This window comes from Syngnathus typhle, linkage group LG3 (assembly GCF_033458585.1).
Source record: "Syngnathus typhle isolate RoL2023-S1 ecotype Sweden linkage group LG3, RoL_Styp_1.0, whole genome shotgun sequence".
In the NCBI taxonomy this organism is placed as follows: Eukaryota; Metazoa; Chordata; class Actinopteri; order Syngnathiformes; family Syngnathidae; genus Syngnathus; species Syngnathus typhle.
In genome coordinates this window covers 13646220-13671382 of record NC_083740.1, presented here as the reverse complement: position 1 = coordinate 13671382, position 25163 = coordinate 13646220, and the positions used below count along the sequence as shown (strand labels likewise).

Here is a 25163-nt window from a genome sequence, read left to right as displayed (position 1 = left end):
TGATATCCGGTTTGCGATGGAGATTAAAAACCAAGCAATATTTGACAATAACACACCATCAAGGATTGCACCATCGCATCAAACGATGTGTCGTCAATTATGAATTTTACTGACTAAGTGTGTTGGGCAGGATGGCTGAATGCGATGCGCGATTGACAACAAACAAGAAGAAAGGTGATTTCAAGTTTTATTTCGAGGGAGATTTTCTTCAAAAATTGTTGTACCCATGCATAATGCGCACCCCAGATTTTAGGACAATAAATTAGTTACATTTTGCGCATTATGCATTGAAAATCACGGTACTTCTCCTTTTATTCAATGGAGTTGTATAGTTTATACATGACATTTTTAGGAATAGTTTATATATTTCTATTTTTTGATGAGATCACTTCTTCTTCTTCTTTCGTGTAACGTCAAATGTCAAATGTCCAACTCGGTGTCGCGTAGCCATGCCCGCATCTCTAGTCCTAGGTTGAAAAGGCTGGCTTCCGAGGGTGGAGCATATAAGGGGCAGATGTTGATTATATGCTCGGCGGTCTGCTCAGGGTCACCACACTCACATGCCGCACTGTCCGCCAAGCCCCACGTCTTCATTGATGACCCAAAGCGACCGACCCCAGTCCGTAGGCGGTTCAGCATGGTCCATTGCCGGCGTGGTAGGTCGGCTCCTCCGATGGCGCCATCTCCTGGGTCCCAAATGTAGCGGTGGACTCGGGAGGGTCCGGCAGACTCCCACTCCTGCTTCCAAGCTGCTGCCAGCCATGCATCTCTGGAGATGTCCTCAGAGGTGGAGTTGAGCATCGCTTGTGCTGCCTTGTTGTAGGGGTGTCTGGACTTGAGTCTGCTTGGAGGTGCTGGTGTTATTGTGGTGTTGTGCAAGATGTGCCAGTCATATTTTTGTGCCTTCCTGGCCAGGGCGAGGGTGGCAGCCTCCCGTCGGAGGCTGGCCGGTGCTATTCCAGCGAGGACCGGCAAGAGGGACACAGGAGTGGGTTTCAAGCATCCAGTTATTATCCGGAGGGAGGTATTAATAGCCACGTCGACCTTTCTCGCATGCGGGCTTCTGCTCCAGACTGGGCTGCAGTATTCCGCTGCAGAGAAGACCAGGGCTTGGGTGGATATTCGCAGCGTCTTAGCGGAGGCTCCCCAGGTTGTTCCAGCGAGGCGGCGGATCAGCGCGGCTCTGGATGTCACCTTGGCCTTGACTTCTTCCAGGTGTTGTTTGAAGGATAATGTCCGATCCAGGCGTACTCCAAGGTACTTCGGGGCTTGCTGGACCTCCAGGCATTTGTTGTCTACGCGCTAACAAATGCCTGGAGGTCCAGCAAGCGAAGTGTGATGAGATCACAAAAACCTTGTGTTTAAACAGGAGTGTGTATAGTTTTTATATTCTCCGTAGGTCAGATATTATTGTCGTTATCACTCTTATTACTAAATGCCTAACAGTGCTAAGAGAATGTGTTGGTCACGTCTTCAAAGCAGAAATTGCAGGCACGAGTGTGAGCTATGGACAGTCATGGAGTGGCAAGGAGGGATTTAAGGTTGAATAAACATTCTGACTGACAGTTAGAATAATTTCAGAAGGGCATGCCAGCAGAGCACGCGTGTGTGATTGCGTGTAACTGTGTGCACGATGAGGATTTCAAGAATCTACAGTATATGGGACATTTGCTGTCATTTGCTTTTGAGTTCAGCAATTGCATACATATTTTTGTTGACCAAAGCAAAATAAGTAAACAAGTAAATGAAATGACTAAATACTAACACAACTGAGCAATCAAATAACAGCAATGTTAGCTTGGTTTAACCACAATAACAATATAGAATTTATTAACTCAAATTCATAGGCTGATTAAATAACTAAAAACAAAAATTTTAAAAGGTTCGACATTAACTGTGGTCTGATGGCCCGAAGCAAGTATTGGACTGAAGTGCATCGTCTGAAATGCACTGAGCCAGATTTCACTCAAACAATGAGCGGCAAAATACCCAAAGTCCATTTTGCTTGCTCGAGAGTGTAGATTGGTGAGGTAAATCAAAGGAGATTGAGTTTGAAGATTCACCAAGACGCCAGCACACTTCCCTCGTTTGCTTTGTCGATAACAGGCCCCACAAAGTGAAGCTGCACCCCTCTAATTATCCCCCCCAAATTTTGTGGGATTGGTAAAAGTTAGCGACAGAAAAAGGTGCAGAATACGCCGCCTGACGTTTAGCAGGTCTTACCTTGTGTAAGTGACTGGTGTAGGGTCATCAAAAATGAAGAAAAACGACTGCACTATTAATGCTGTACCTCCATACAAAAAGGAATTACCCTCATGTTTATGGAGCACATACAGCCATTTGTGCTTATCGTGCCCCAGTTTTTACCAGGTCACTGGGTCTTGCCTGCTTATCAAACCCAAATAAGGAAATATGTGATGGATTATAATATGACTGAAGTATAGAACACACAATGATAAATACCTGCGACACACATACTTTGTCTAATACAACTTAATTAATATGCATCCTCTACATATTTTGAGTAATGTCATATTCATGCAATCACAAGCAAAAAAAAAAAGCAGTCCCTCTCCACACATGCATAACACAGTGTGTCATATTTCCTCCATCTGTCTTAAAACTACCTCACTAATTTGACAAATAATCATAATCTTTAATCAGAAAATGGTTGAATGGCTATTGTTTATGCAAATGTGTTTTTATACAGTAAGTATTGTTGCGTATTGTGAGCGATGTCCGTTGTTGAGCCAGAAAAAAAACAAAGGTGCGGAGTACAGAGTTGGTTCTTTATTGGCAAGATCTTGGGCTGTTTAATGGCGGTCAGTACACATGGCATGGCAGCAGATGAAACAACAGTTTCTCCAGGTCAGCTTGTTTTATACTGTCCGGAAATGGCGGGAAATGTCACATGACCATTTGGTATCTGTTAGTGTGGGGGGCGTCACCCCCCCCCCCCCCTGTGTCCGTGGGGGGCGGGGGGGGGGGGGGGTCGTGCGTGCGTGTGTATGTGTGTGTCTATCTGTGTGTCTTTATACAGTTCTGTGTGTTATATTCGTGTTCTGATTGAGCAGTTATGTTTATATGAAATAATGAGAAGATTTTCAGTGCAAATCTTCTAATTATTTCATATAAATTTTGCACATATTAAAATGCATATTAAAATATGAGATCGTCTAAACCACAGGTGTCAAACTGCCACATGATTTTATGTGGCCCGCGAAGACAAATTGTGCATCAAATTCATGTGTCATTACTAGAATTGCAAATTGTCTTCACTTTTAATATCTTTTTTTTTAAATATTTGACCAGATTTTACTCGTCTAATTTGAAAACGAGTTATTTGTCAGTTTGTTTTGTAGCTTTTACTGTATATAATATGAGGTGCTCATACATTTATTTGGGTTGACAGTCATAATGGCCCTCCGAAAGAAGCTATGACTACAATGCGGCCAGCGAAAAAAATGAATTTGACACCCCTGGTATACATGATCTTAATTGTAATTAACATTTTCAAAATATCAGCTCTTCAGTGCAAATTATTTTATACCATGTTTCCACCGTTATGGCTCTCATTTTGACATAAAACATTGATCTCTGCAAAATAAACCACGGAATAAACTGACATGATTTGTGCCTGTGAATCTATGCAGGAAAATGTGTATTAGTATGGCTGTGATGCTTGCCGAGCTGCACTGTTGCCATGAGAACGCTACAGGCAAAGTGGGTCAGCAGGCTCCTGCCACACCCCTGCTGGCATGGCAACATGGCTGGTCAATTAAACATGAGCAGCAGGATGACTCACACAAATGGAAACACACAAGCTCTTTTCTAAGAACTAAGGAGATGCTTTTATTGTTTTCAATACATTTTGTTTTTTGCATGTACTTGCATGTGGGCTGTTTATCTATGCGTGTGTGTGTGTTTGTGTGTGTGTGCATGCATGTGTGCGTGCATGTGGTTCTTTAGGTATACACTTTGAAATTATCATTACAAAAGCACAATAGATAACAATTTGAGCTAAAACAGCTGTGACCATTTTAAAGAAATTTCTAAATAAAAGCTAGTAGAAGGCAGCGCATGTACAATTGGAGCTTTAAAAGTTACGTTAAAGTCCCAATGATCTTCACACACATCTGGGTGTGGTGAAATTTGTCCTCTGCATTTAACCCATCCCCGAGTGATTTTGATCCATCCCCTGGCGGAGAGGGGAGCAGTGAGCAGCAGCGGTGCCGCGCTCGGGAATCATTTGGTGATCTAACCCCCAATTCCAACCCTTAATGCTGAGTGGCAAGCAGGGAGGCAATGGGTCCCATTTTTATAGTCTTTGGTATGACCCGGCCGGGGTTTGAACCCACAACCTTCCAGTCTCAGGGCAGACACTCTACCACTAGGCCCACTGAGCTGGTTAAAATCATCCAAACCTATATTAAATGCTGTAAATTCAGAGGCAGCATTTGCCCCTCAAATAAACTCAGTGACCCCACCCCCGCTCACTATAATATTAAATACATTTTGCTATATATAACAAGTACCGGAGTTCAGGACAAGCCACCATGTATCATTGACAGACGGATAGATACCTACTGACCATGCTCACACTCACAGTTGAATACAATGATGTCCTGGCCTTATTCAAATTACAATTGGTAAATGGATTGCCAAAACCTGCAGGATGATAAGAAAAATAAGCACAAGTGATGACAAATTTGTCATTTCCTTCCTTTCCATTTTGTCATTAAATTTAGTTTGCTTGAAATAAAATCATGTCGTGGATGAGATCCGCCCGGAGGTCTTAAGGGCTCTGGATGTTGTGGGGCTGTCATGGCTGACACGCCTCGACAACATTGCGTGGACATCGGGGACAGTGCCTCTGGATTGGCAGACTGGGGTGGTGGTTCCCTTCTTAAAGAGGGGGACCGGAGGGTGTGTTCCAATTACAGGGGAATCACACTCCTCAGCCTCCCTGGTAAGGTCTATTCAGGGGTGCTGGAGAGGAGGGTCCGTCGGGAGATTGAACCTCGGATTCAGGAGGATCAGTGTGGCTTTCGTGGACCAGCTCTACACCCTCAGCAGGATCCTCGAGGGCGCATAGGAGTTCGCCCAACCAGTCCACAGGTGTTTTGTGGACTTGTAGAAGGCGTTCGACCGTGTCCCTCGGGAGGTTCCGTGGAGGGTGCTTCGGGAGTACGGGGCGCCGAGCCAACTGATAAGGGCGGTTCTGTCCCTGTATCACCGATGCCAGAGTTTGGTCCGCATTTCCGGCAGTAAGTCGGATTCGTTCCCAGTGAGGGTTGGACTCCGCCAAGGCTGCCCTTTGTCACCGATTCTGTTCATAATTTTTATGGACAGAATTTCTAGGCGCAGCCGAGGCGTTGAGGGGGTCCAGTTTGGGGACCTCAGCATCCCGTCTCCGGTTTTTGCAGACAACGTGGTGCTGTTGGCTTCTTCAGGCCGTGATCTCCAGCTCTCACTGGAGCGGTTCGCAGCCGAGTGTGAAGCGGTCGGGATGAGGGTAGCACCTCCAAATCTGAGTCCATGGTCCTCGATCGGAAAAGGGTGGAATGCCCTCTCCGTATCGGGGATGAGATCCTGCCCCAAGTGGAGGAGTTTAAGTTTCTTGGGGTCTTGTTCACGAGTGAGGGGAGGATGGAGCGCGAGATCGACAGGCGGATCGGTGCAGCATCGGCAGTAATGCGGACTCTGTACCGGTCCGTCGTGATAAAGAGAGAGCTGAGCCAAAAGGCAAAACTCTCAATTTACCGGTCGATTTACGCTCCTACCCTCACCTATGGTCACGACCTCGTGACCGAAAGAACGAGATCCCGGATACAAGCTGCCGAAATGAGTTTTCTCCGCAGGATTTCCGGGCTCTCCCTTAGAGATAGGGTGAGAAGCTCGGTCATCCGGGAGAGACTCGGAGTAGAGTCGCTACTCCTCCACGTTGAGAGGAGCCAGATCAGGTTGCTCGGGCATCTCATCAGGATGCCTCCTGGACGCCTCCCTGGGGAGGTGTTCCAGGCATGTCCCACCGGTACGAGAGCCCGGGGACGACCCAGGACGCGCTGGAGAGACTATGTCTCTCAGCTGGCCTGGGAACGCTTTGGGATCCCCCGGGATGAGCTGGATGAAGTGGCTGGGGAGAGGGAAGTCCCTCCTGAAGCTGCTGCCCCCGCAACCCGACCCCGGATAAGCGGAAGAAGATGGATGGATGGATGGATGAAATAAAATCGTATCTTGGCTTTGTATATCCATCTGTTCTGAATCTCACTGATTAATTGTGACTTATATAGTTATCAACTCCATATAATTCTAAGAAATATGAGGAGTATGTTGACCATCACTATGAAGTTAATATACCGTTTTTTTCCGTGTATAATGCGCAAAATTTAACTAACTTATTGTCCTAAAATCTGGGGTGCGCATTATACATGGGTACAATTTATTTTATTTTATTTATTTATTTTTATTTTTTTTTATTTTTTAAGAAAATCACGGTACAACAAAACCAACAACAGGACTGACCGACAAAGACGTGGAACAAAAAGACAGGGTGACATTACCAAAGACAGGAACAGAAACCAAACAGACATCATGACAGTAACAATGATCCGACGGTGAGCGAGGGGCAGACAGGACTAAAATACAAAACACGTTACATTGATTGAGGTGACACAGGAAGGGAGGGGCGACGCGAACAGAAACTATGGCAACCTAGACACATAGCAAAACTGGGGACGAGACATGACAAATCTCCCTCAAAATCAAACTTGAAATCACCTTTCTTCTTGTTTGTTGTCAATCGCGCATCAAATTCAGCCATCCTGCCCAACACACTTAGTCAGTAAAATTCATAATTGACGACACATCGTTTGATGCGATGGTGCAATCCTTGATGGTGTGTTGTTTTTATTGTTTGTTTTTTAATCTCCATCGCGGACCGGACGTCATACGGAGGGAGTATGACTGCGCTTGCGCACTATGGATCCGATGCGCAGAACGGATGCGCAAGACACGTCAGCTATATAAAGAGCGAGAGTTGTTTTCTTCCTATTAGTTTCAATTCACAGTTTAATTAGCAGTTTCAATCAGCAAATAACAAAAGGCGTATTACAGGTAATATTTTATTTCACAACACTTTGCCTTGTTCCTTTCGTCTCTGCTGTTCACTTCAAACACGCTCCATACGACCGCAATGCTCTCGTACCAGACCAGGGGTGGGCAAACTACGGCCCGCGGGCCACATCCGGCCCACGGGACCGTTTAATCCGGCCCGCCAACAAATTGTATTATTAAACTTTTTTTTTTTTGTCATTTTGCCTGCAATGACTGCGTTTTCCCAGTAGATGGCGAAGCGCTCGCCTGCGCATTTACTACCGGAAGCCGTGTTAGAAAGCTCGGTGCACACTCACAAGTGCGTGTACGTACTCAGTAGTACGGACTTGGCGCACTCTCGCTCTATTCGTATCAGTCCCGAATTTAGAGCGTGGGCTTTGACGACAGCATTCTTATAATTCGCGCGCTGAGCTTTCAGATGCAGTTTTGCGCTAAAGCCACCCACAAACCTTCCTCTGGAATCCTTCCATTAAAATGAGTGGCCCGAAAAAAAGAAGTGAGTGCCGAGTGTTTAAAAAAGAGTGGCCAATTTGGCTCGACGTACGCGACGTGACGTTCAGCCACATCAACATCAACCCGTCACAGATCAAGGTAAACGGACCAACACCTCGGATCTCGCCCAAGAATTGCCACAACAAATTTTACTCCAGACTATGACGCACTAGCAAAAAAGGGACACCAACAACACTGTTCCCACTGAAAATGAACGGGAGGCTCTCAAGTTTATTGTAAAAAAATGCATTTTGAATATGATTTGTACACATAGCAGGGATTGAAACTAGCGACCATTCTCATTTTCAAACAATGCAGGATGCTCAAGGACATTGATGCACCACCTATTTGCGACTAATCTTAACCTGTAAAGTTCTTAAGGCTTACTTTAAGCAAGTGTTTCCCGTTTCCTCACCTCTGTTACCAGGTGTTTGCGAGTTAAAACTCTGCTCTGATTTTCAGATACCCCTCACCGTGTTGCTGTTTTGATTACTTTATTTGGATGTATGCTTTCACCGATTCTTCAAGATGATATATTTGGTCAGAATGTTTGCCGTTTGATGTGATCTCATGAGATAAACATCTTTCATTAATCTGACCTGCAGGCATTGAAGTGATGGAGATTGTTATTCATAATAACAGTGTCGTATTTTATGAGAATCACTGATAGCAGTTTTTTAGTGAATTATTTTTTTTTAATGCTGTTAATAAATGCATTTGTTTTCAAAAAACTTGTTTGGAATATCCATGCTTTACTACCTACTAAAGGCCAAGATCTTTTATGCAATGACCTTTACAGGTCGCTTATATGACTTCACACAACGCCTACGTCCATCTGCTCCTGGTCCGGCCCTCCGGTCCAAATTTAGAACCCAGTTCGGCCCGCGAGTCAAAAAGTTTGCCCACCCCTGTACCAGACGCTTGCTCGATCACCTGCTCGTTTGCTGTCACAATGTACCCTACACAAATCCGAAACATTTGTTGCGGCTCCGAGTCACGACGAGGGGCAAGTTTTGGTTTCCAAGGGTGTTTTTATTCCTCTTCAACGTCTCTCCCATACAGAGCCGCCTTTTTCACATGTCCGCACGTCACTTTCCTCTCTTTTCATCTGATCGCGGTGGTGCCTTTACGGGCAGTCGGAGAAATAAACGCCAACAAAAAAAATTTACATCCAGCCTAGTTAAGACCATACCAAAGACTATAAAAATGGGACCCATTGCCTCCCTGCGTGTGTGACGATCATTGGGACTTAAAAATAAATAAATAAATAAATAAATAAATAAATAAATAAATAATAATTGGGTGCGTATTATACATGGGTACAGGCTTTTTTCCAGCATCAACATGCCATTTTTAGGGTGCGTATTATACATGGGGGCGCATTATACACGGAAAAAAACGGAAGTAATATATTTGTGAAAATAATGAAAATGAAAAAAGATTGATAATAGAAATAATTTTCTAATGCTTATCCTGTTCAGGTTTGAATCTGAAGTCTATTCCATCCATCCATACATCCATCCATCCATCCGAACCGCTTATCTTCACTAGGATTGCGGGCTTGCTATACCAGCTGACTTCGGGCAGTCGGCAAGGGACACCCTGAACTGGTTAGCCAATTGCAGGACACACATAGACAACAGTCACAACCACAAGAATACCAAAGGGCAATTTAGAGTGCTCAATTAACCATACAATACATGTGTTTGGAATGTGGAAGGAAACCGGAGCACTCAGTGTAAACCCACACAGGAATGGGGAGAACATGCAAACGCCACACAGGAAGCCCGGAGCCGGGATCCAACCCCATGCCTCAGAACTGTGAAGCGGACATGCTAACCAGTGTTGCACCGTCCCACCTGCTTCATCAAATGTCAAATATGACCCCTGTTAAAAGAAATATAGTAATAAATAAGTCTTTGAAAATGACTTGCATATTGTATATGAATACATTCATATCCCCAAAGGACAAACTGTAAGTACGCTGTGTCAGAAGTGAATCTAATACCGTAATTTTGCATGTATAATATGCCCCCATGCATAATACGCACACTAAAAATGGCATGTCGATGCTGGAAAAAAGCCTGTACCCATGTATAATACGCACCCAAATTTTGACTCTTAAATCCGTAAACGTAAAATTATTTCAGAAAAAAGATCATCTTTGGGAACAACCGGATGTTATTCTGCCGGTCAGTATCACTGTGCATGCGCTAGCAAACCCGCTAGCGAAGAAATGTTTCGGATTTGTGTAGAATACATTGTGACAGCAAACGAGCAGGTGATCGAGCAAGCGTCTGATACGAGAGCATTGTGTTCGTATGGAGCGTGTTTGAAGTGAACAGCAGAGAAGAAAGGAACAAGGCAAAGTGTTGTGAAATAAAATATTACCTGTAATACGCATTTAGGTAGAGAACTGAACTCTCGCTCTTTATATAGCTGACGTGTCTGCGCATCTGTAATGGCGGCCTCCGTATGATATCCAGTTTGCGATGGAGATTAAAAACCAAGCAATATTTGACAATAACACACCATCAAGGATTGCACCATCGCATCAAACGATGTGTCGTCGATTATGAATTTTACTGACTAAGTGTGTTGGGCAGGATGGCTGAATGCGATGCGCGATTGACAACAAACGTAGGTAGAGAACTGGACTCTCGCGCTTTATATAGCTGACGTGTCTTGCGCATCCGTTCTGCGCTTACTGTCATGGCGGCCTCCGTATGATATCCGGTCTGCGATGGAGATTAAAAAACAAACAATATTTGACAATAACACACCATCAAGGATTGCACCATCGCATCAAACAATGTGTCGTCAATTATGAATTTTACTGACTAAGTCTGTTGGGCAGGATGGCTGAATGCGATGCGCGATTGACAACAAACAAGAAGAAAGGTGATTTCAAGTTTTATTTCGAGGGAGATTTTCTTCAAAAATTGTTGTACCCATGCATAATGCGCACCCCAGATTTTAGGATAATAAATTAGTTGAATTTTGCGCATTATGCATGGAAAATCACGGTAGCTTCAATTGCTATGCTATAGACACACCCACTAGCCATTTCAACAGCTTATTTCATAACATGTCACAACAATAAAATACAAAATAAAGGGGTGCTCACTTTGCCCTTTACCAACATTTACCATGTTGTGAATTTGTGGTATAGTTTTTAATATTTGTCTTCCATTACAATAAACAAACAAACAAATAAACAAACAAACAAACAAACAAACAAATAGTCAATAAAGGTCATTCCTTTATTTTCAACTCGATCTTCAACATGATAAATTTACTGTAAAGGCATTCTTGCATTACTTAATAATGTTTTTTTTTTTCAGGTTGTAAGGAATGTTGTGAGCGATGTGTGGGTAGTTTGCCCTGGGCATCCCTCATCGCAACTATCATCCTCTACATGGGTGTGGCCTTGTTCTGCGGATGTGGTCATGAGGCTTTGAGTGGAACCGTCACCATCCTCCAGAACTACTTTGAGGTCATCCGAGCACCTGGAGAAACACTGGATGTGTTCACCATGTGAGTGACAACAACAATCCAAACCATATCTGGTTATCTGATCATGATTAGCCAGAACTTTTGTTTACATTTAAATGACGAACTGTCATGATGTCTTGTTTAAAAGATGCACCAATACTTTTGGCTTTTGTTACAGTGTGAATCATAATGTAGTTTTTAACATGTGTTAAGTAAAATCCCTATCAATCAGAGATGAGCAAGCATATAGTCATGTATTCACAAAACATGTTAGTTTATGTGGTCCTTCGACTCCTTTGGAAGATGCTACGTTACTCTGACTTAAGTAAATATTTGGTGGTTTTGAAGTGGAATGCAGGATTACAAAGTTAAAAGCTTAAATTCTGGAATTGTTCCTGCAAAACAAAAACAGGAGATGGGAGGGTAGGTATCACTGGATGAAAATATGAACATCGCACTTTTGTTTAGGCTAACAATTTATATTAAATGAGACACTGAAGTTGCCTTACATGCCCAACTGTAGTAGTGGTACAATCAGAATTAGTACCTGCCACTGCTGATGATGAAGCCATTCATTTAAGTCTTAATTGGGGTGTCTATCCTTTTTTATTCTGAGGGCTACATCCAGAAAAATAGAATGATGCTAGAGCTACATTGAATATTTTTTATTTATCTTGCTAAACACGGAAAAAAACAATCAATCAGTGAAGCAATTAGAATTTTGTATAATATCGCTATTTGTTGTTTTTTAACAATATTTTGTGTTAAAGACAATAAGGGAAATCATTTAGGAGGCGGTGGGGTAGCTAACTAGAATAAATCAGCCCCTATAATGAGTCACAGTTGAATCCCATCTCCACATTTAAAACCATATCAAGAACATTCTGTGGTAAGATGACCAGATTTGAAAACCATTAATTTAATATCGGACTTTGACATCCAGCAGAAAGCAAAGGAAACCACTTTTGTTTCTAAAACGGAATTATGTGAATTCTCCACAGTGATTTGAAGAGAAATTGTGTTACTATTTTTTTAGCTGTAAATTTATTTGTGTCTTTGCCTATCTAGAATTTTTTTTGTGTAATTGGTAGTTAGTTGTAATGGAAGGCCTCATTATTCACATCCCTTCGGATTTTTGAAAGCTCTGTTTCTAATGCTGCCCATCCCCACTTTTTTATTTAAGTCGCATTACAGGCCATGTCAGTTATTTATAGTGTATGCCGCAGCCTACCCAAAATGGACGGTAGGCCGCAAATGGCACCCGGTCTATAGTTTGGACACCTATGATTCAATATATGTTCTGGATCATTGGATCATTATATTACGTGAAAAAGACAGGCTCTCCACGATGCACCAAGAAATATTGTTACATCATCACATTTTATCACAATAGACATACTACAGGATTATTTTCACTTTTTTATCTGATTTCCTTTCTTTGAAAAATAAAATCCACCTCTGTAATTATTTCATGATTTGATGATGACATGATTCATAATGTAAAAATTTAGAATGGACCTTGGGAATGAAAGAGTGATGTTTATTTTCCCTGCAGCATTGACATCCTGAAGTACATCATCTACGGCCTTGCAGCTGGATTCTTTGTCTTTGGAGTGCTGTTGCTGGTGGAGGCATTTTTCACCACTGGAGCCATTAGAGATCTGTATGGAGAGTTCAAGATTACTGCTTGTGGACGCTGCCTGACTGCATTTGTAAGAAATCTTATATCCAAACACAACAGGATTTCACAGTTTTTTATATTTTGTTTCAGCTCATGCCGCCTAAGAGATGGGTGACTCACTTTATGGTCATCAACTGGAACCATATTCTATTGTTGTGAATTTTTGAACCAGGAAAAACAGAATAATACATTGATTTCTGAAACACGAATGTTTTATTCAAATTTGACATTAAATAATTAGCACGGGAGGCCTAAATGGACATTTTAAGCTGTGTTTTAAAGTTTTTCTCCTATTGAAAAATGAAAATGTTACTTTGCCAAGATATTGATTGTGAAAATTGCATTTAAGGGGAAACTTGTTAAAAAGCGTTAAACTTGTAGCAAAACTTGAATGTAGTCTCACTTCGCTAATCACAATGACTACGTGAAAACAGAAATAGACCAACTGGGGTCCGTGCATGACATTGGCAGGTAAACAGCAAAATCTCCCCTCGCAGAGCACATGAAACCTTGTTAGCCAGGCCTTGTCTCGAATTGGTTGTTTTCCATCTGCCTTGGTGGTTTGTTGGAAATCAAATTTGAAGTACAAGATGGGGTCAGAGAGGACTCTTTTTCATAGATCAATTTACTCGTGCAACATTGTCTGGATAAACGAGAGTTTTGACAAATATGTTTTTGTTTTCTGAAAAATTTAAACTAGTGGATAATGGCCCTTGGATATATTGACTATTGTCTCACTAAAAGACTAGAAAAGCACGATTTATATTTCTAGTTTTGTGTTACTGAGTTCGTTCTGTCTGTTCAGCTGATGTTCCTGGCCTACCTGTTTTTCCTGGTGTGGCTGGGTGTCACAGCATTCACCAGCTTGCCAGTCTTCATGTACTTCAATGTTTGGTCCATGTGCAAGAACACCAGCGTGGTTGAGGGAGCCAACCTCTGTCTGGACCTCCGCCAGTTTGGTATGTAAATATTGTTAATGTTTGGATCAATGAATAACACCCATGTTTCAAAGGGTAGTTCCGCATAGAGATGCACCGATCCGACTTTTTCAGTTTCGATACCGATACCGATACCGATGCCGTGGCTTTGCGTATCGGTCGATACCCGATACCGATCCGATATTATGGTTGACTTAACAAGCTACATAACTCTACATGTGGAACAGAAAAGACCAAAGGCAATGGCATCAGGCAGACTACACAGTTCTTTGCTCTAAATTAGGGGTGTCCAAACTAACGGTCCAGTTTTTATTGGCCCGCAGCAAATTCTGAAAACATAATTGAATTTGGCCCGCACAAGAAGCTTGAGCTCAGCTTCTCAGTTTCCACACTAGATGGAGCCCGCCACACAAAGCGTTTGACGTCCCATTAACACCCCCCCGAAGTGAAGCGAACACGCAGCGTTTGACATCCGATTAGCCTCCCCCCCCCCCCCCCCCCAATTCGGGAGAGAAGCGAACGCGCAGCCTTTGACGTCCCATTAGCAACCCGAAGAGAAGCGAACGCGCAGGGTTTGACGTCCGCTTAGCAATCCGGGGAAGAGAAGCGAACGTTCGCTCCATGTTTGCGTTTGTTTAGAAAACTCTCGTGGCATGCGGCACACGTGCTGCTGACGTATGACGTAGCCCGCGTCCCAATAGATTAAGGAAAGTATCGGCTCACAGATCGGCTGCATTTTCCGATACCCGATCCATCTATTTTGTTGATATCGGGGCCGATATCCGATCCAGATATCGGATCGGTGCATCTCTAGTTCCGCATGCGCTAATTCGACCTTGACCCTTGCAGCAAAACATGTGTTCCTCACAATAATCAAAATTGTTCATCCCTGTACCTACATCTGTAATTATTATGCAAATTGGAATTAAAGTAGTTGTTTTAAAAAGATATACTCACAGGTTAACCAATGGTGGGTGTGGTGTACTGTTACTAGTAAGACCAGCAAGGGGCGCTGCTGCAATGTAGTTGACAATAGGTTGTGAGTTAGTGCAACACTAAAGTGACCATCGAACCCCAGCAAGCCGTCTCAGCCTCTTATTACACAGTACAACACAACACAAGTGAGTATTTATCCCACAATACAGCAAGTCCAAAATCAGCATAGAGCTACATCGGGGGGCAGCGAAAACAATGCAGTGAAATTAGCGCCAAACTTTTTAGCCTACCAGTGCACTGTGGGATGCATTACAGCAACATCCGGAGTTCTGTAGACATGATGTGTGTGACTCCCCTTACTTCCAACATTTCTGTAAGCAACTGGGGGCAACAAGTTGTCTATTATCATCAGTGTCAGCAGCTCCTCATATTTTTTTTTGTATATAGGTCAGTGCGTTTTGTGCTTTCATCGAATAAGTTAGTGTAAGTATTATTTATATTATTATTAAAAGTAATTCATTTACATTTACACTAGTATGACAATTAATGTTAAAATATGACTTCAAACATTGCACGGTAAAATGAAAAATCTTTCATAGCTATTTTGAAATTACAAAGTGAACGCCAACCGGTGCCGCAGGAAGAATTGTGATCAACTTTGGAGGCTCCATTATACATATAAATTAAAGACACAACAATTACAATTTCATTTAGTCTTGATCAGGTTTCTGTTCATCAGGGGCCGTGACCATATCTGAGGAGAGGAAGGTATGCACGGGATCTGAGAAGTTCTTCAAGATGTGTGAATCTAATGAGGTAACAAGTGCAGTATGATTTGATCTGACTAAAATGATAACAAATATAAAACAAGCATAAAAAATAGCACACATGAACAATTGTAAGCCTTCTTTTGACTCTTGCAGCTGGACTTGACCTTCCATCTGTTTGTGTGTGCACTGGCTGGAGCAGGAGCTGCTGTGATTGCAATGGTGAGCATGAAACTTATTGCAAAGAAAACAATATTTAATTTCAACCAGTACCCCACCTCTTGGACAAAGTCAGCCGGCAGAGGCTCAATCTCACCCACGACCCTATTGAGAATAAGCAATGCAAAAAAATAGATCGATATTCAATTGATCATACGTATATACCGTATAAGTCACACCGGAGTATAAGTCGCACCAGCAGTAAAATGCACAATAAAGGGAAAAGAAAACATATATATATATATATATATATATATATATATATATATATATATATATATATATATATATATATATATATATATATATATATATATATATATATATATATATATATATATATATATATATCCATGGTGGGTCAAGACCCACCATGGAAAACAAGGTTGGAGGCTAAGATCAAGACAGTGCGGAGAGACGTGAGCCAACTATCGGAGATCCAGAAAGGTGCAATGAAGGAACCAGCACCCAAGAAGTACAGCCAGATGAACGTACCTGAAGCACTGGAGACTGCCAAACAGAGGCTCCTAGCCCTGTCCAGCCGCCTAAAGAGATACACAAGAGAAAGTGAAGCCAGGCGAATAAACAGGCTCTTCACAACCCAACCAGGAAAAGTGTACTCTCAATGGCAGGGTAACAACAGCAGAGCAGACCCACCAAGACTGGAGACTGTGCAATACTGGAAGGGCATATGGGAGAAGAACACATCACACAACAGGGAGGCACAATGGCTAGTCTCTCTAAGAGAAGACCACAGCAACCACCCTGAGCAGAACCCAGTTACCATCACTGTGACAGACATCCAAGAGAGAGTCTCAGGTATGAAGAACTGGACAGCACCCGGGCCAGATATGATCCATGCCTACTGGATTAAGAAGCTCACTGCACTCCATGAGCGCCTAGCAGAACAAATGAACCAGCTACTAAAAGTTGGAACTCACCCCGAATGGTTAACTGAAGGACGCACAATCCTGATCCTGAAGGATCCCACGAAGGGTACAGTCCCATCCAACTATAGGCCAATAACCTGTCTCCCTACAACATGGAAGATCATGTCAGGCATCATAGCGGCTAAGATAAGTGTGCACATGGCTCAATACATGAGCACAACACAGAAAGGCATAGGCAGCAATACCAGAGGAGCCAAACACCAGCTGCTGGTTGACGGAACAGTCGCCCGAGACTGCAAGACTCGACACACCAACCTGTGCACTGCCTGGATTGATTACAAGAAAGCCTACGACTCCATGCCACACTCATGGATCACTGAATGCTTGGAACTGTACAACATCAACAGGAACCTGAGAGCCTTCATTGCAAACTCGATGGGACTGTGGAAAACAACCCTTGAGGCCAATTACAAGCCAATTGCACAAGTCTCCATCAAATGTGGCATATACCAAGGAGATGCTCTGTCCCCACTGCTGTTCTGCATAGGTCTGAACCCCCTCAGCCAAATAATCAACAAGACTGGCTACGGATACCGACTCAAAAATGGGGCCACCATCAGTCACCTCCTATACATGGATGACATAAAGTTGTATGCCAAGAGCGAGCGAGACATCGATTCACTGATCCACACAACCAGGATCTACAGCACAGACATTGGAATGTCATTCGGACTAGAGAAGTGCGGTCGCATGGTGACAAAGAGAGGGAAGGTAGTCCATACAGATGGGGTCTCACTCCCAGAAGGAACAATAACAGACATTGAGGACAGCTACAAGTACCTTGGTATCCAACAAGCAAATGGCAACCTCGATGAAGCCACAAGGAGAGGAGCCACAGCCAAATACCTACAACGAGTAAGGCAAGTCCTCAGAAGTCAGCTAAATGGCAAGAACAAGATCCGGGCAATAAACAGCTACGCCCTGCCAGTCATCAGATACCCTGCAGGAATAATAAGATGGCCAAAGGAAGAGACTCAGACCACAGATGTCAAGACACGGAAGCTCCTAACCATGCACGGAGGGTTCCACCCTAAGTCCAGCACCCTGAGACTGTACACTAGCCGCAAAGAAGGAGGCCGAGGACTACTGAGTGTGAGAGCCACTGTTCGGGATGAAACAGCCAAGATCCATGAGTACATCAAGGAAAAGGCCCGAACGGATGACGTGCTCAGTGAATGTCTCAGACAATGGCAAACAGAGGAAGAGTGGCTAGAGACACCATCATGGGAGGACAAACCCCTACATGGGATGTACCATCGGCAGATAAGTGAAGTGGCTGACATCAAGAAATCCTACCAATGGCTGGAAAAAGCTGGACTGAAGGACAGCACAGAGGCACTCATCATGGCTGCACAGGAACAGGCTCTGAACACCAGAGCAATAGAGGCCAAGATCTACCACACCAGACAAGACCCAAGGTGTAGGCTGTGCAAAGAGGCCCCTGAGACAGTCCAGCACATAACAGCAGGGTGTAAGATGCTAGCAGGGAAAGCATACATGGAACGTCATAACCAAGTGGCTGGCATAGTGTACAGGAACATCTGTGCAGAGTATGGACTGGAAGCCCCAAGGTCAAAGTGGGAAGCACCCCCTAAGGTGGCAGAGAACGGGCGAGCCAAGATCCTGTGGGACTTCCAGATCCAGACTGACAAGATGGTGATGGCGAACCAACCGGACATTGTGGTGGTGGACAAACAGCAGAAGAAGGCCGTTGTAGTGGATGTAGCAATACCAAGCGATGGCAACATCAGGAAAAAAGAACTTGAGAAGCTAGAGAAATACCAGGGCCTCAAAGAAGAGCTTGAGAAGGCCTGGAAAGTGAAGGCCTCGGTGGTGCCCGTGGTCATTGGGGCACTTGGGGCAGTGACCCCCAAACTGGAGGAGTGGCTACAGCAGATTCCAGGAACAACATCAGACATCTCAGTCCAGAAGAGTGCAGTGCTAGGAACAGCCAAAATACTGCGCAGAACCCTCAAGCTCCCAGGCCTCTGGTAGAGGACCCGAGCTTGGAGTGGGAGACCACCCGCGGAGGGTGAGAGGGGAATTTTTTTTTTTATATATATATATGTGTCACACCGGAGTATAAGTCGCACTTTTGGGGGAATTTCTTGTTTTTGACAAAATCCAACACCAAGAACAGACATGAACCAGCAACAACAGGCTAAACAATACGGTATGCTAACATGACATAAACACAAATGAGGAGCTGAGGAGAACGGGCCTGACTTAACATTAACAGTGATTCATATAACTATAACATAAAGAACACGTTTATCAAACCATCTGTGTCACTCCAAATCATTAAATCCATCGACTTATTCATCCTTTGTGTAAACAACGCCGGGTGTGCGGTGCGCCGCTGACATCAGTTGCAGTTCAACTTGTTCCACAGGCCCATATAACTATGTATAAACTATATATCAAACTATAATATAAACAACAATTTTATCGAACCAACCGTGTCACTCGAAATCATTAAATCTTGCAGTTTGTAATCTGCAGAATATGATTTTCTTTTCGGTGCCATTTTTGTTAAGCCCTTCTCAGTTGATATGAGTTACAGCCAATGGTGAATTTATCAAAGCACGCCTAGAGCGCCCTCATCCGGTTTAGTCTGAAAAAAACATGTGAAGTGAATCTACTTCACAATGTCGGTAATGACGGTGTGAATGTGTGAGTGACCCAAAAAAATTTTTTTTTAATTTCACGTATAAGTCGCTCCTTAGTATAGGTCGCACCCCCACCAAAACTATGAAAAAAGGTGCGACTTATACTCCGAAAAATACGATAGTTGTTTCAAAATGTTTTGTTTTTTTTCAGTTTTTTTCTGAGCATATAACTGAATTCAGCTTCCTTTTGAAGGCAACAGGGAGGGGGGTGCTTGGCAAGTGAGTCACTAAACCGTGCAGATTTGCACTGATGGCGAGATTCAGTTCTTTCAGAGATCTATCTCTATGCCGTATATAGTGAGTAAATCTACCAATATCACTGCTGTTAATGATAGTAACTCATAGTACCTTTGTCTTTGTCAGCCATTGCGTAAAAAACAACATTTTGTCACAGACCTCCTTCTAGTCCTGTTTTGTCATTCCTTAGATTCACAGGGAGTTGGTATTCATCCCAGAAACACTCCACCCACTCACATGCTGAATTCAGAAGAACAAATTGCAGTTTAAAAAATGTGCTAGGCAAGAAAATAGGGCCATGGGCGGCACGGTGGATCACTGGTGAGCACGTTCGCCTCAGTGCAGAGGTTGTGGGTTCAATTCTGGCTGCAGCCTTGCTGTGTGGACTTTGCATGTTCTCCCCATGCCTGCGTGGGTTTCCTCTGGGTACTCCGGTTTTCTCCCACGTTCCAAAAACATGCATGGTAGGCCGATTGAGCACTCCAAATTCCCCATAGATATGATTGTGAGTTTGAATGGTTGTCTATATTCCCATATGAAAACAGATTCCACCGTAATCTCAGCAATGAAAGTACGAAAATAACTTCTTCCTTCCTTCCCTTCTTGCTTTCCTCTTGTCCCTGTAGGTCCATTTTCTGATGGCCTTAGCTGCTAACTGGGGATACCTGAAAGATGCAAGTCGGATGCAGAAATATGAAGATATCAAGTCGAAGGAGGAGCAGGAGCTGCATGATATCCACTCTACACGCTCCAAAGAACGCCTCAATGCCTACACATAAACACATATGTTGCGAAACAATGCATGCACTTACCAAACAGACACACTAAAGTATTTATTCACACACACAAACCTGCAGCACACAGTCATCCATACGAACATAACATATTAATCAATATACATCAGTATGAAAAATATATATATATACAGACCTGTGGTAAGCAGCAAAAATGATGAAGAAAAGAAACATTGATATCCTCCGTGTGCTGACCTAGACTATGAAGACTTAAACTGACGATTCAAAGTTATGCAATATGAATGTGCAGTGCTTAACAATTTTAGTAGACCACCTGTCATTAAAGTGAGAAGATACCTTTCAGCATCATGAAGTGCATGAAATGAAGAGTTTTGATTTCACTGAGCTCTCGACTGGTCTGCTGGGCTTGTCTGAGAATTCAAAAAATAATTAACAATACCAAGTGAAACCATTGAAAGTAAATAGCTATGTGACTGATAATGTGGTTTAAGTCAAGTTTATTTGTCAAGTTTATTTTACTCTCTCAGTTTACTCTCTCTATATATACTATCTTTTGTAGAACAGTACATTTGAAAAATCATGGATAACTGTAATTACAATTTAGCATTTCAAAAACTACTGGGGTGTTAATTGTTAAAAAAATTTAAAGGTTGTGTCATAAACCATATACGTATTTGGGTAGTGGTTTAATAAAAATGCTAAGCACTGCAGATGAATTAAATGAAAGAACTATCATCAGAAATGTCTGCTGGTAGCATGACACTAAGCAACAGTCAGTCGAAGACACACGGAAGACTTCATTCGATCTAAGATCATCTTTTCATCGAGGGTGTGTAATATCAAGAAACCGCCATCAAAAACCTCGATACCGACAACGCGCAGATCACACACATGCACAAAAACACACAAACATATATTTGTGGATGAATGGTCAGTGTTGTCCAGGCAGTGTCCGTATGGTGGTGTCATGCTGTGCTATGTCATTTATCCACATTATGATGACTGGTATTGCAAAGAAATATGGTTTACGGGAAAGTTTGTACTTAAATGAGTGCAAATGGGTAGCTTGACTCACATAAACCCTGACCAAATATTTTCCCAACTCTCATTTGGAGCCCAGTTTCATCGGTTGCGTCCTTGACAGTACTCACTTCCAATTACAATAAATACAAGTAGCCTATGCCACCAATGTTCATTCACATAGCAGGCTGTGGCTTTTTTTTTTTTTTTTTAACAAAATGCACTTAAAAATGCTGATGCTAGTTAATCGTGATATTAATCCAAACATATTGCCTAGATGAGGTGGCATCACGGACCAGTAAATTGATAGTGAATTAGTGTTATTTATACTCTATTCGTAATGTCAGATTAGATTGGTTCACAATTAGCATTAAAGGTGGTTGATGATTTGAAATAACTGTTGAAACTGGGCTTCTTTACTTTTCTCTGACAATGTATGTGTAAACTTGTGATTTGTACTCCAGAAACAGCACATCTTAGCAGCACAAAATCTTTTACAATGTCATATCAATGTCATATTGTCTTCATGTCTGTTAAGACTACATTTTTCTCACTTTTTGGAATTTTTGCCACATTTTACCAGCATCGTTCATGCGTAATTGTAACAGGGGTACATATAAAGGGCAGTGTGTAGGGGGTTGGGGGCTTGGTATCACATTCACCTTTTCATGTGATTCTGCACACACAACTACACAAAAAAACTCATCTGTACACGTATAAACACCAGCCATTGTGAGACTTTGATTCTATGGTTTTGCTATCATGTTCAGTAGTAGCTATGTCTTTGTGTATCTGACTTTAATTGGACCAAAATTGTTTTTTTGTAATGAAATTAATCCAGATCCTCACTACAACAGACAACACGTCATTGGCATCAAGGAGAGATAACTGTGAATGGTATCTCGGCTGTTTAATAGTGGCTTTTTTTGTATGTAGCTTTCAATGTAAGAGTGAGTGTGCGTGTTCTTTCCAGTCCTAACTGTGTCTTTTCAGAAGATACAGGAAGGAAATACTTGATAGCTTTAACAGCAATCATTTTATTTGAGTTTAGTGCTTATTCCTTTGAGAATGCCACATTACCCTTTTATGGATTGAGAGCTACATTGCATCTTAATTGTAATTCTGTGAAAATACATGTTTTGTTCGCATTAAGTGGCAAGAAACTGATTAGTAAAATGATTGTATGATCGTAATAAGCGCTGAGGGAACGTGAGTCTCTATCTGCCAGTAGAGATGGTTGAAAGTGGAATAGCTGAGATGAGGATGATTGATTGACTGATTAATAGATTGATGACGAGACAACCAGCAGAGACACGCACACACACATACACACACGCACACACAAACTCCACTATTGCCATCACTCTGAGCCATAATTCTGCTCTTTTACTGTTCACAGCAACATTTCACTATTTTAGTAAGAACCTTTAATGCTTTTTTGTCAAATCATAATTATGGAAAGGTGTCCAAAAAGGCAAATTCATGTTTTTTGTAAGAAGTATTGTGCACGGCACCTACATATATTCTGTGTAAAGATTACATTTATGTGAAACAGTTGGGAGGAGCAGCCGAGAAAAGGATTTCTGATAGGTAACAGTCTGAAAGGTGAACTTTAGTCTCATTGTACAGCTTCTCACCCTTAGAAGTGTATTTACACACACACAAACACGTACACAATATTGATGGAAGACAAAATCATGTAAAATATATTTTTGAAACAATTAGGCTGGTTAATAAAACAAATGTTGAGATTTTGACATGTTATGATTTGGTAAAATTAAACAAGCATCTTACACAAATTGTAGTATATAAGGTGCAACGCTTTGACATTGTCTTGACTATGAATTGGAAATGAACACAAGGTTAGACACAATGTTTTCTCAACATTTAAGAGCTTTTGAAAGATCGAATTGCATCATGTGGAAAACCACGGTACTGTGAAAGAATATATTGAAATCGAGTTAAACCAACTTAGAATCGACAAGGCGTCCTGACAGTGTGTGAATGCAGCCTGGATGAGGCACAATAGGCAACCTTCACCAGATTGTGACTGTATGCTTGTGTGTCTTGGCTGAATACATGTCAGTATTTATAAGGGTCTAGTTTTGGATTAACAGTATTCATTTCATAACCTTTCATTGCCTGACAATGGATGTCTTGTCAGTGTTTTTAACCTCAGATAAAAAAAATGTTTTGTGCACTTATTGACCATTGTGAGCTCTCTATCTCTTATTATTGGTGTGTATGTGCATTGATGTCCCCTTTGTGGGACCTGTGTATAGTCTTGCAGCATTGGTATAACATGAAGAAGTAACAATGATGACAATGAATTAATTCATAAAAATGAAGAAAAACTTATTCTAGGTTAATGAAAAAAGACAGTGAATCTAGTTGTTGTTTGTGGCATGGTTATGCATTCAATGGTCATAATTTTAATGATTAAACAGTATGAAAAATAATTTCCACTAGCGCTGTTCTGCTATTTTTGTTTTGTTCCTCACTTTTTAGCTTGCGGTATTGAAGTCCTAGTTGCTAATGGTGTTGCTAAGCTAGCTAGCTTCTTTAGTTGTTTACCACCAGAGCAATATATTGTCCCAGTTTAACAAAACTACAATTAAATATAACATTTTATCCTTGAATTTCTGGAATAGGCGTGCATGATGAAACTGCAAGTCATATTCATTGGTTTTCATGAGATTTGCAGCTATGACGTAATGTATTGCTCTGGTCACCCATAATGCACCAACCAGCCTCAGCTCACACCCTTTGCCTCTTTCTCTCACATGTAGTTATAACGAGCAATTCCCTTTTGGCAAATGTGAAATTGCACTGAAGACTTTCAGTCTTGGTCCTTCAAACCATGTTGTCACTAAATCAATGTGTTACCTAGCAACAAGCCCATGCTGCACAGCTCGTGTAGCCAAAGCAAGTCTACAACAACTGTTTAAAAAAAGATAAAATTAATGAAAATCTTGATTAGTTACAGTCGAAAGGGGACACGATTTTTGCTGGCTGTGGTAGTATGCTACAAAATGATGGAAGAAACAATCACAGATTTCCTGAACTGGAAATCTTCTGTGTGAATAAAAAATGTCACAGCTGGTGTGAGAAAGAGGAGCGGACATGAGCTGCTTGCTCCCCATTTGTTTGAAACTCCCTGTGAAAATGTTTATATTGACTCATGCCAATCCTGCATCCTTCTTGTCAACCTGCTGTCCGGTGCTTAATTGGACTCACACTCCCAACACTTCCACAGCTATAGCTTTGGTCATGTCAGTTCAGCATAAAGCAAACCTTCCAAAACATAAAATGTGATTCACAACATTTTGTGACATTTTATTTTTATCTAAGACTGCAATTTTACAGTGTGAGTTCTGCAGCTCTAATCGTCAACTCTGAATTACAAGATGAAAAATTGGCTCCTCTGTTCCTGAATTAATTCAGCTCTTGACCATCATGAGTGCCACCACAGGACTTAAAACTTAGTTGAAGTGAGTCTGAGTCTGCAACCTTAAAATGATTATCAGCTATATACTACATGAACAACAATATTAGACATTTTGGACGTAGGGAGATTTTTTTTCTTCTTCATTTCCATAGTAGAATTTTTGTACTCCACTGTATTTGCTTAGTAGCAGACTTTCTTTGATTCACTCCCCATTTTTTTACATATCTGTGCCAACAGCTTGGGCAGACAGTGGCTTTTTTATTTGTAAAAACATAAACTTGCTTGCATATATAAATAAAATGAAATATTACACTTGTGTACTTGTTGATAAGGAAACAATTGTGTTTGTGTCTTAATTTCATAGGAAAATGTAACAACAAATCCAACAAGCTGACAAAAAAATTATTCCTTGAATGAATGAATAGTATTGCTCTACTGCC

General features: G+C 42.0%; 1 protein-coding gene across 1 annotated transcript in view; it reads left to right on the top strand.

Annotated features, from left to right (window-relative positions):
- Nucleotides 1-20315, top strand: part of LOC133151992 (neuronal membrane glycoprotein M6-a-like) — a 29104-nt gene extending 8789 nt beyond the window's left edge. The window contains exons 2-7 of the mRNA XM_061275451.1: nucleotides 10953-11145; nucleotides 12659-12815; nucleotides 13590-13743; nucleotides 15398-15474; nucleotides 15582-15647; nucleotides 20127-20315. Of these exons, the coding sequence (XP_061131435.1) occupies nucleotides 10953-11145; nucleotides 12659-12815; nucleotides 13590-13743; nucleotides 15398-15474; nucleotides 15582-15647; nucleotides 20127-20279 (800 nt within the window). The 3' untranslated portion in view covers nucleotides 20280-20315. The remainder of the gene's footprint in view (nucleotides 1-10952; nucleotides 11146-12658; nucleotides 12816-13589; nucleotides 13744-15397; nucleotides 15475-15581; nucleotides 15648-20126) is intronic.
- The last annotated feature ends 4848 nt before the right edge of the window (nucleotides 20316-25163 follow it).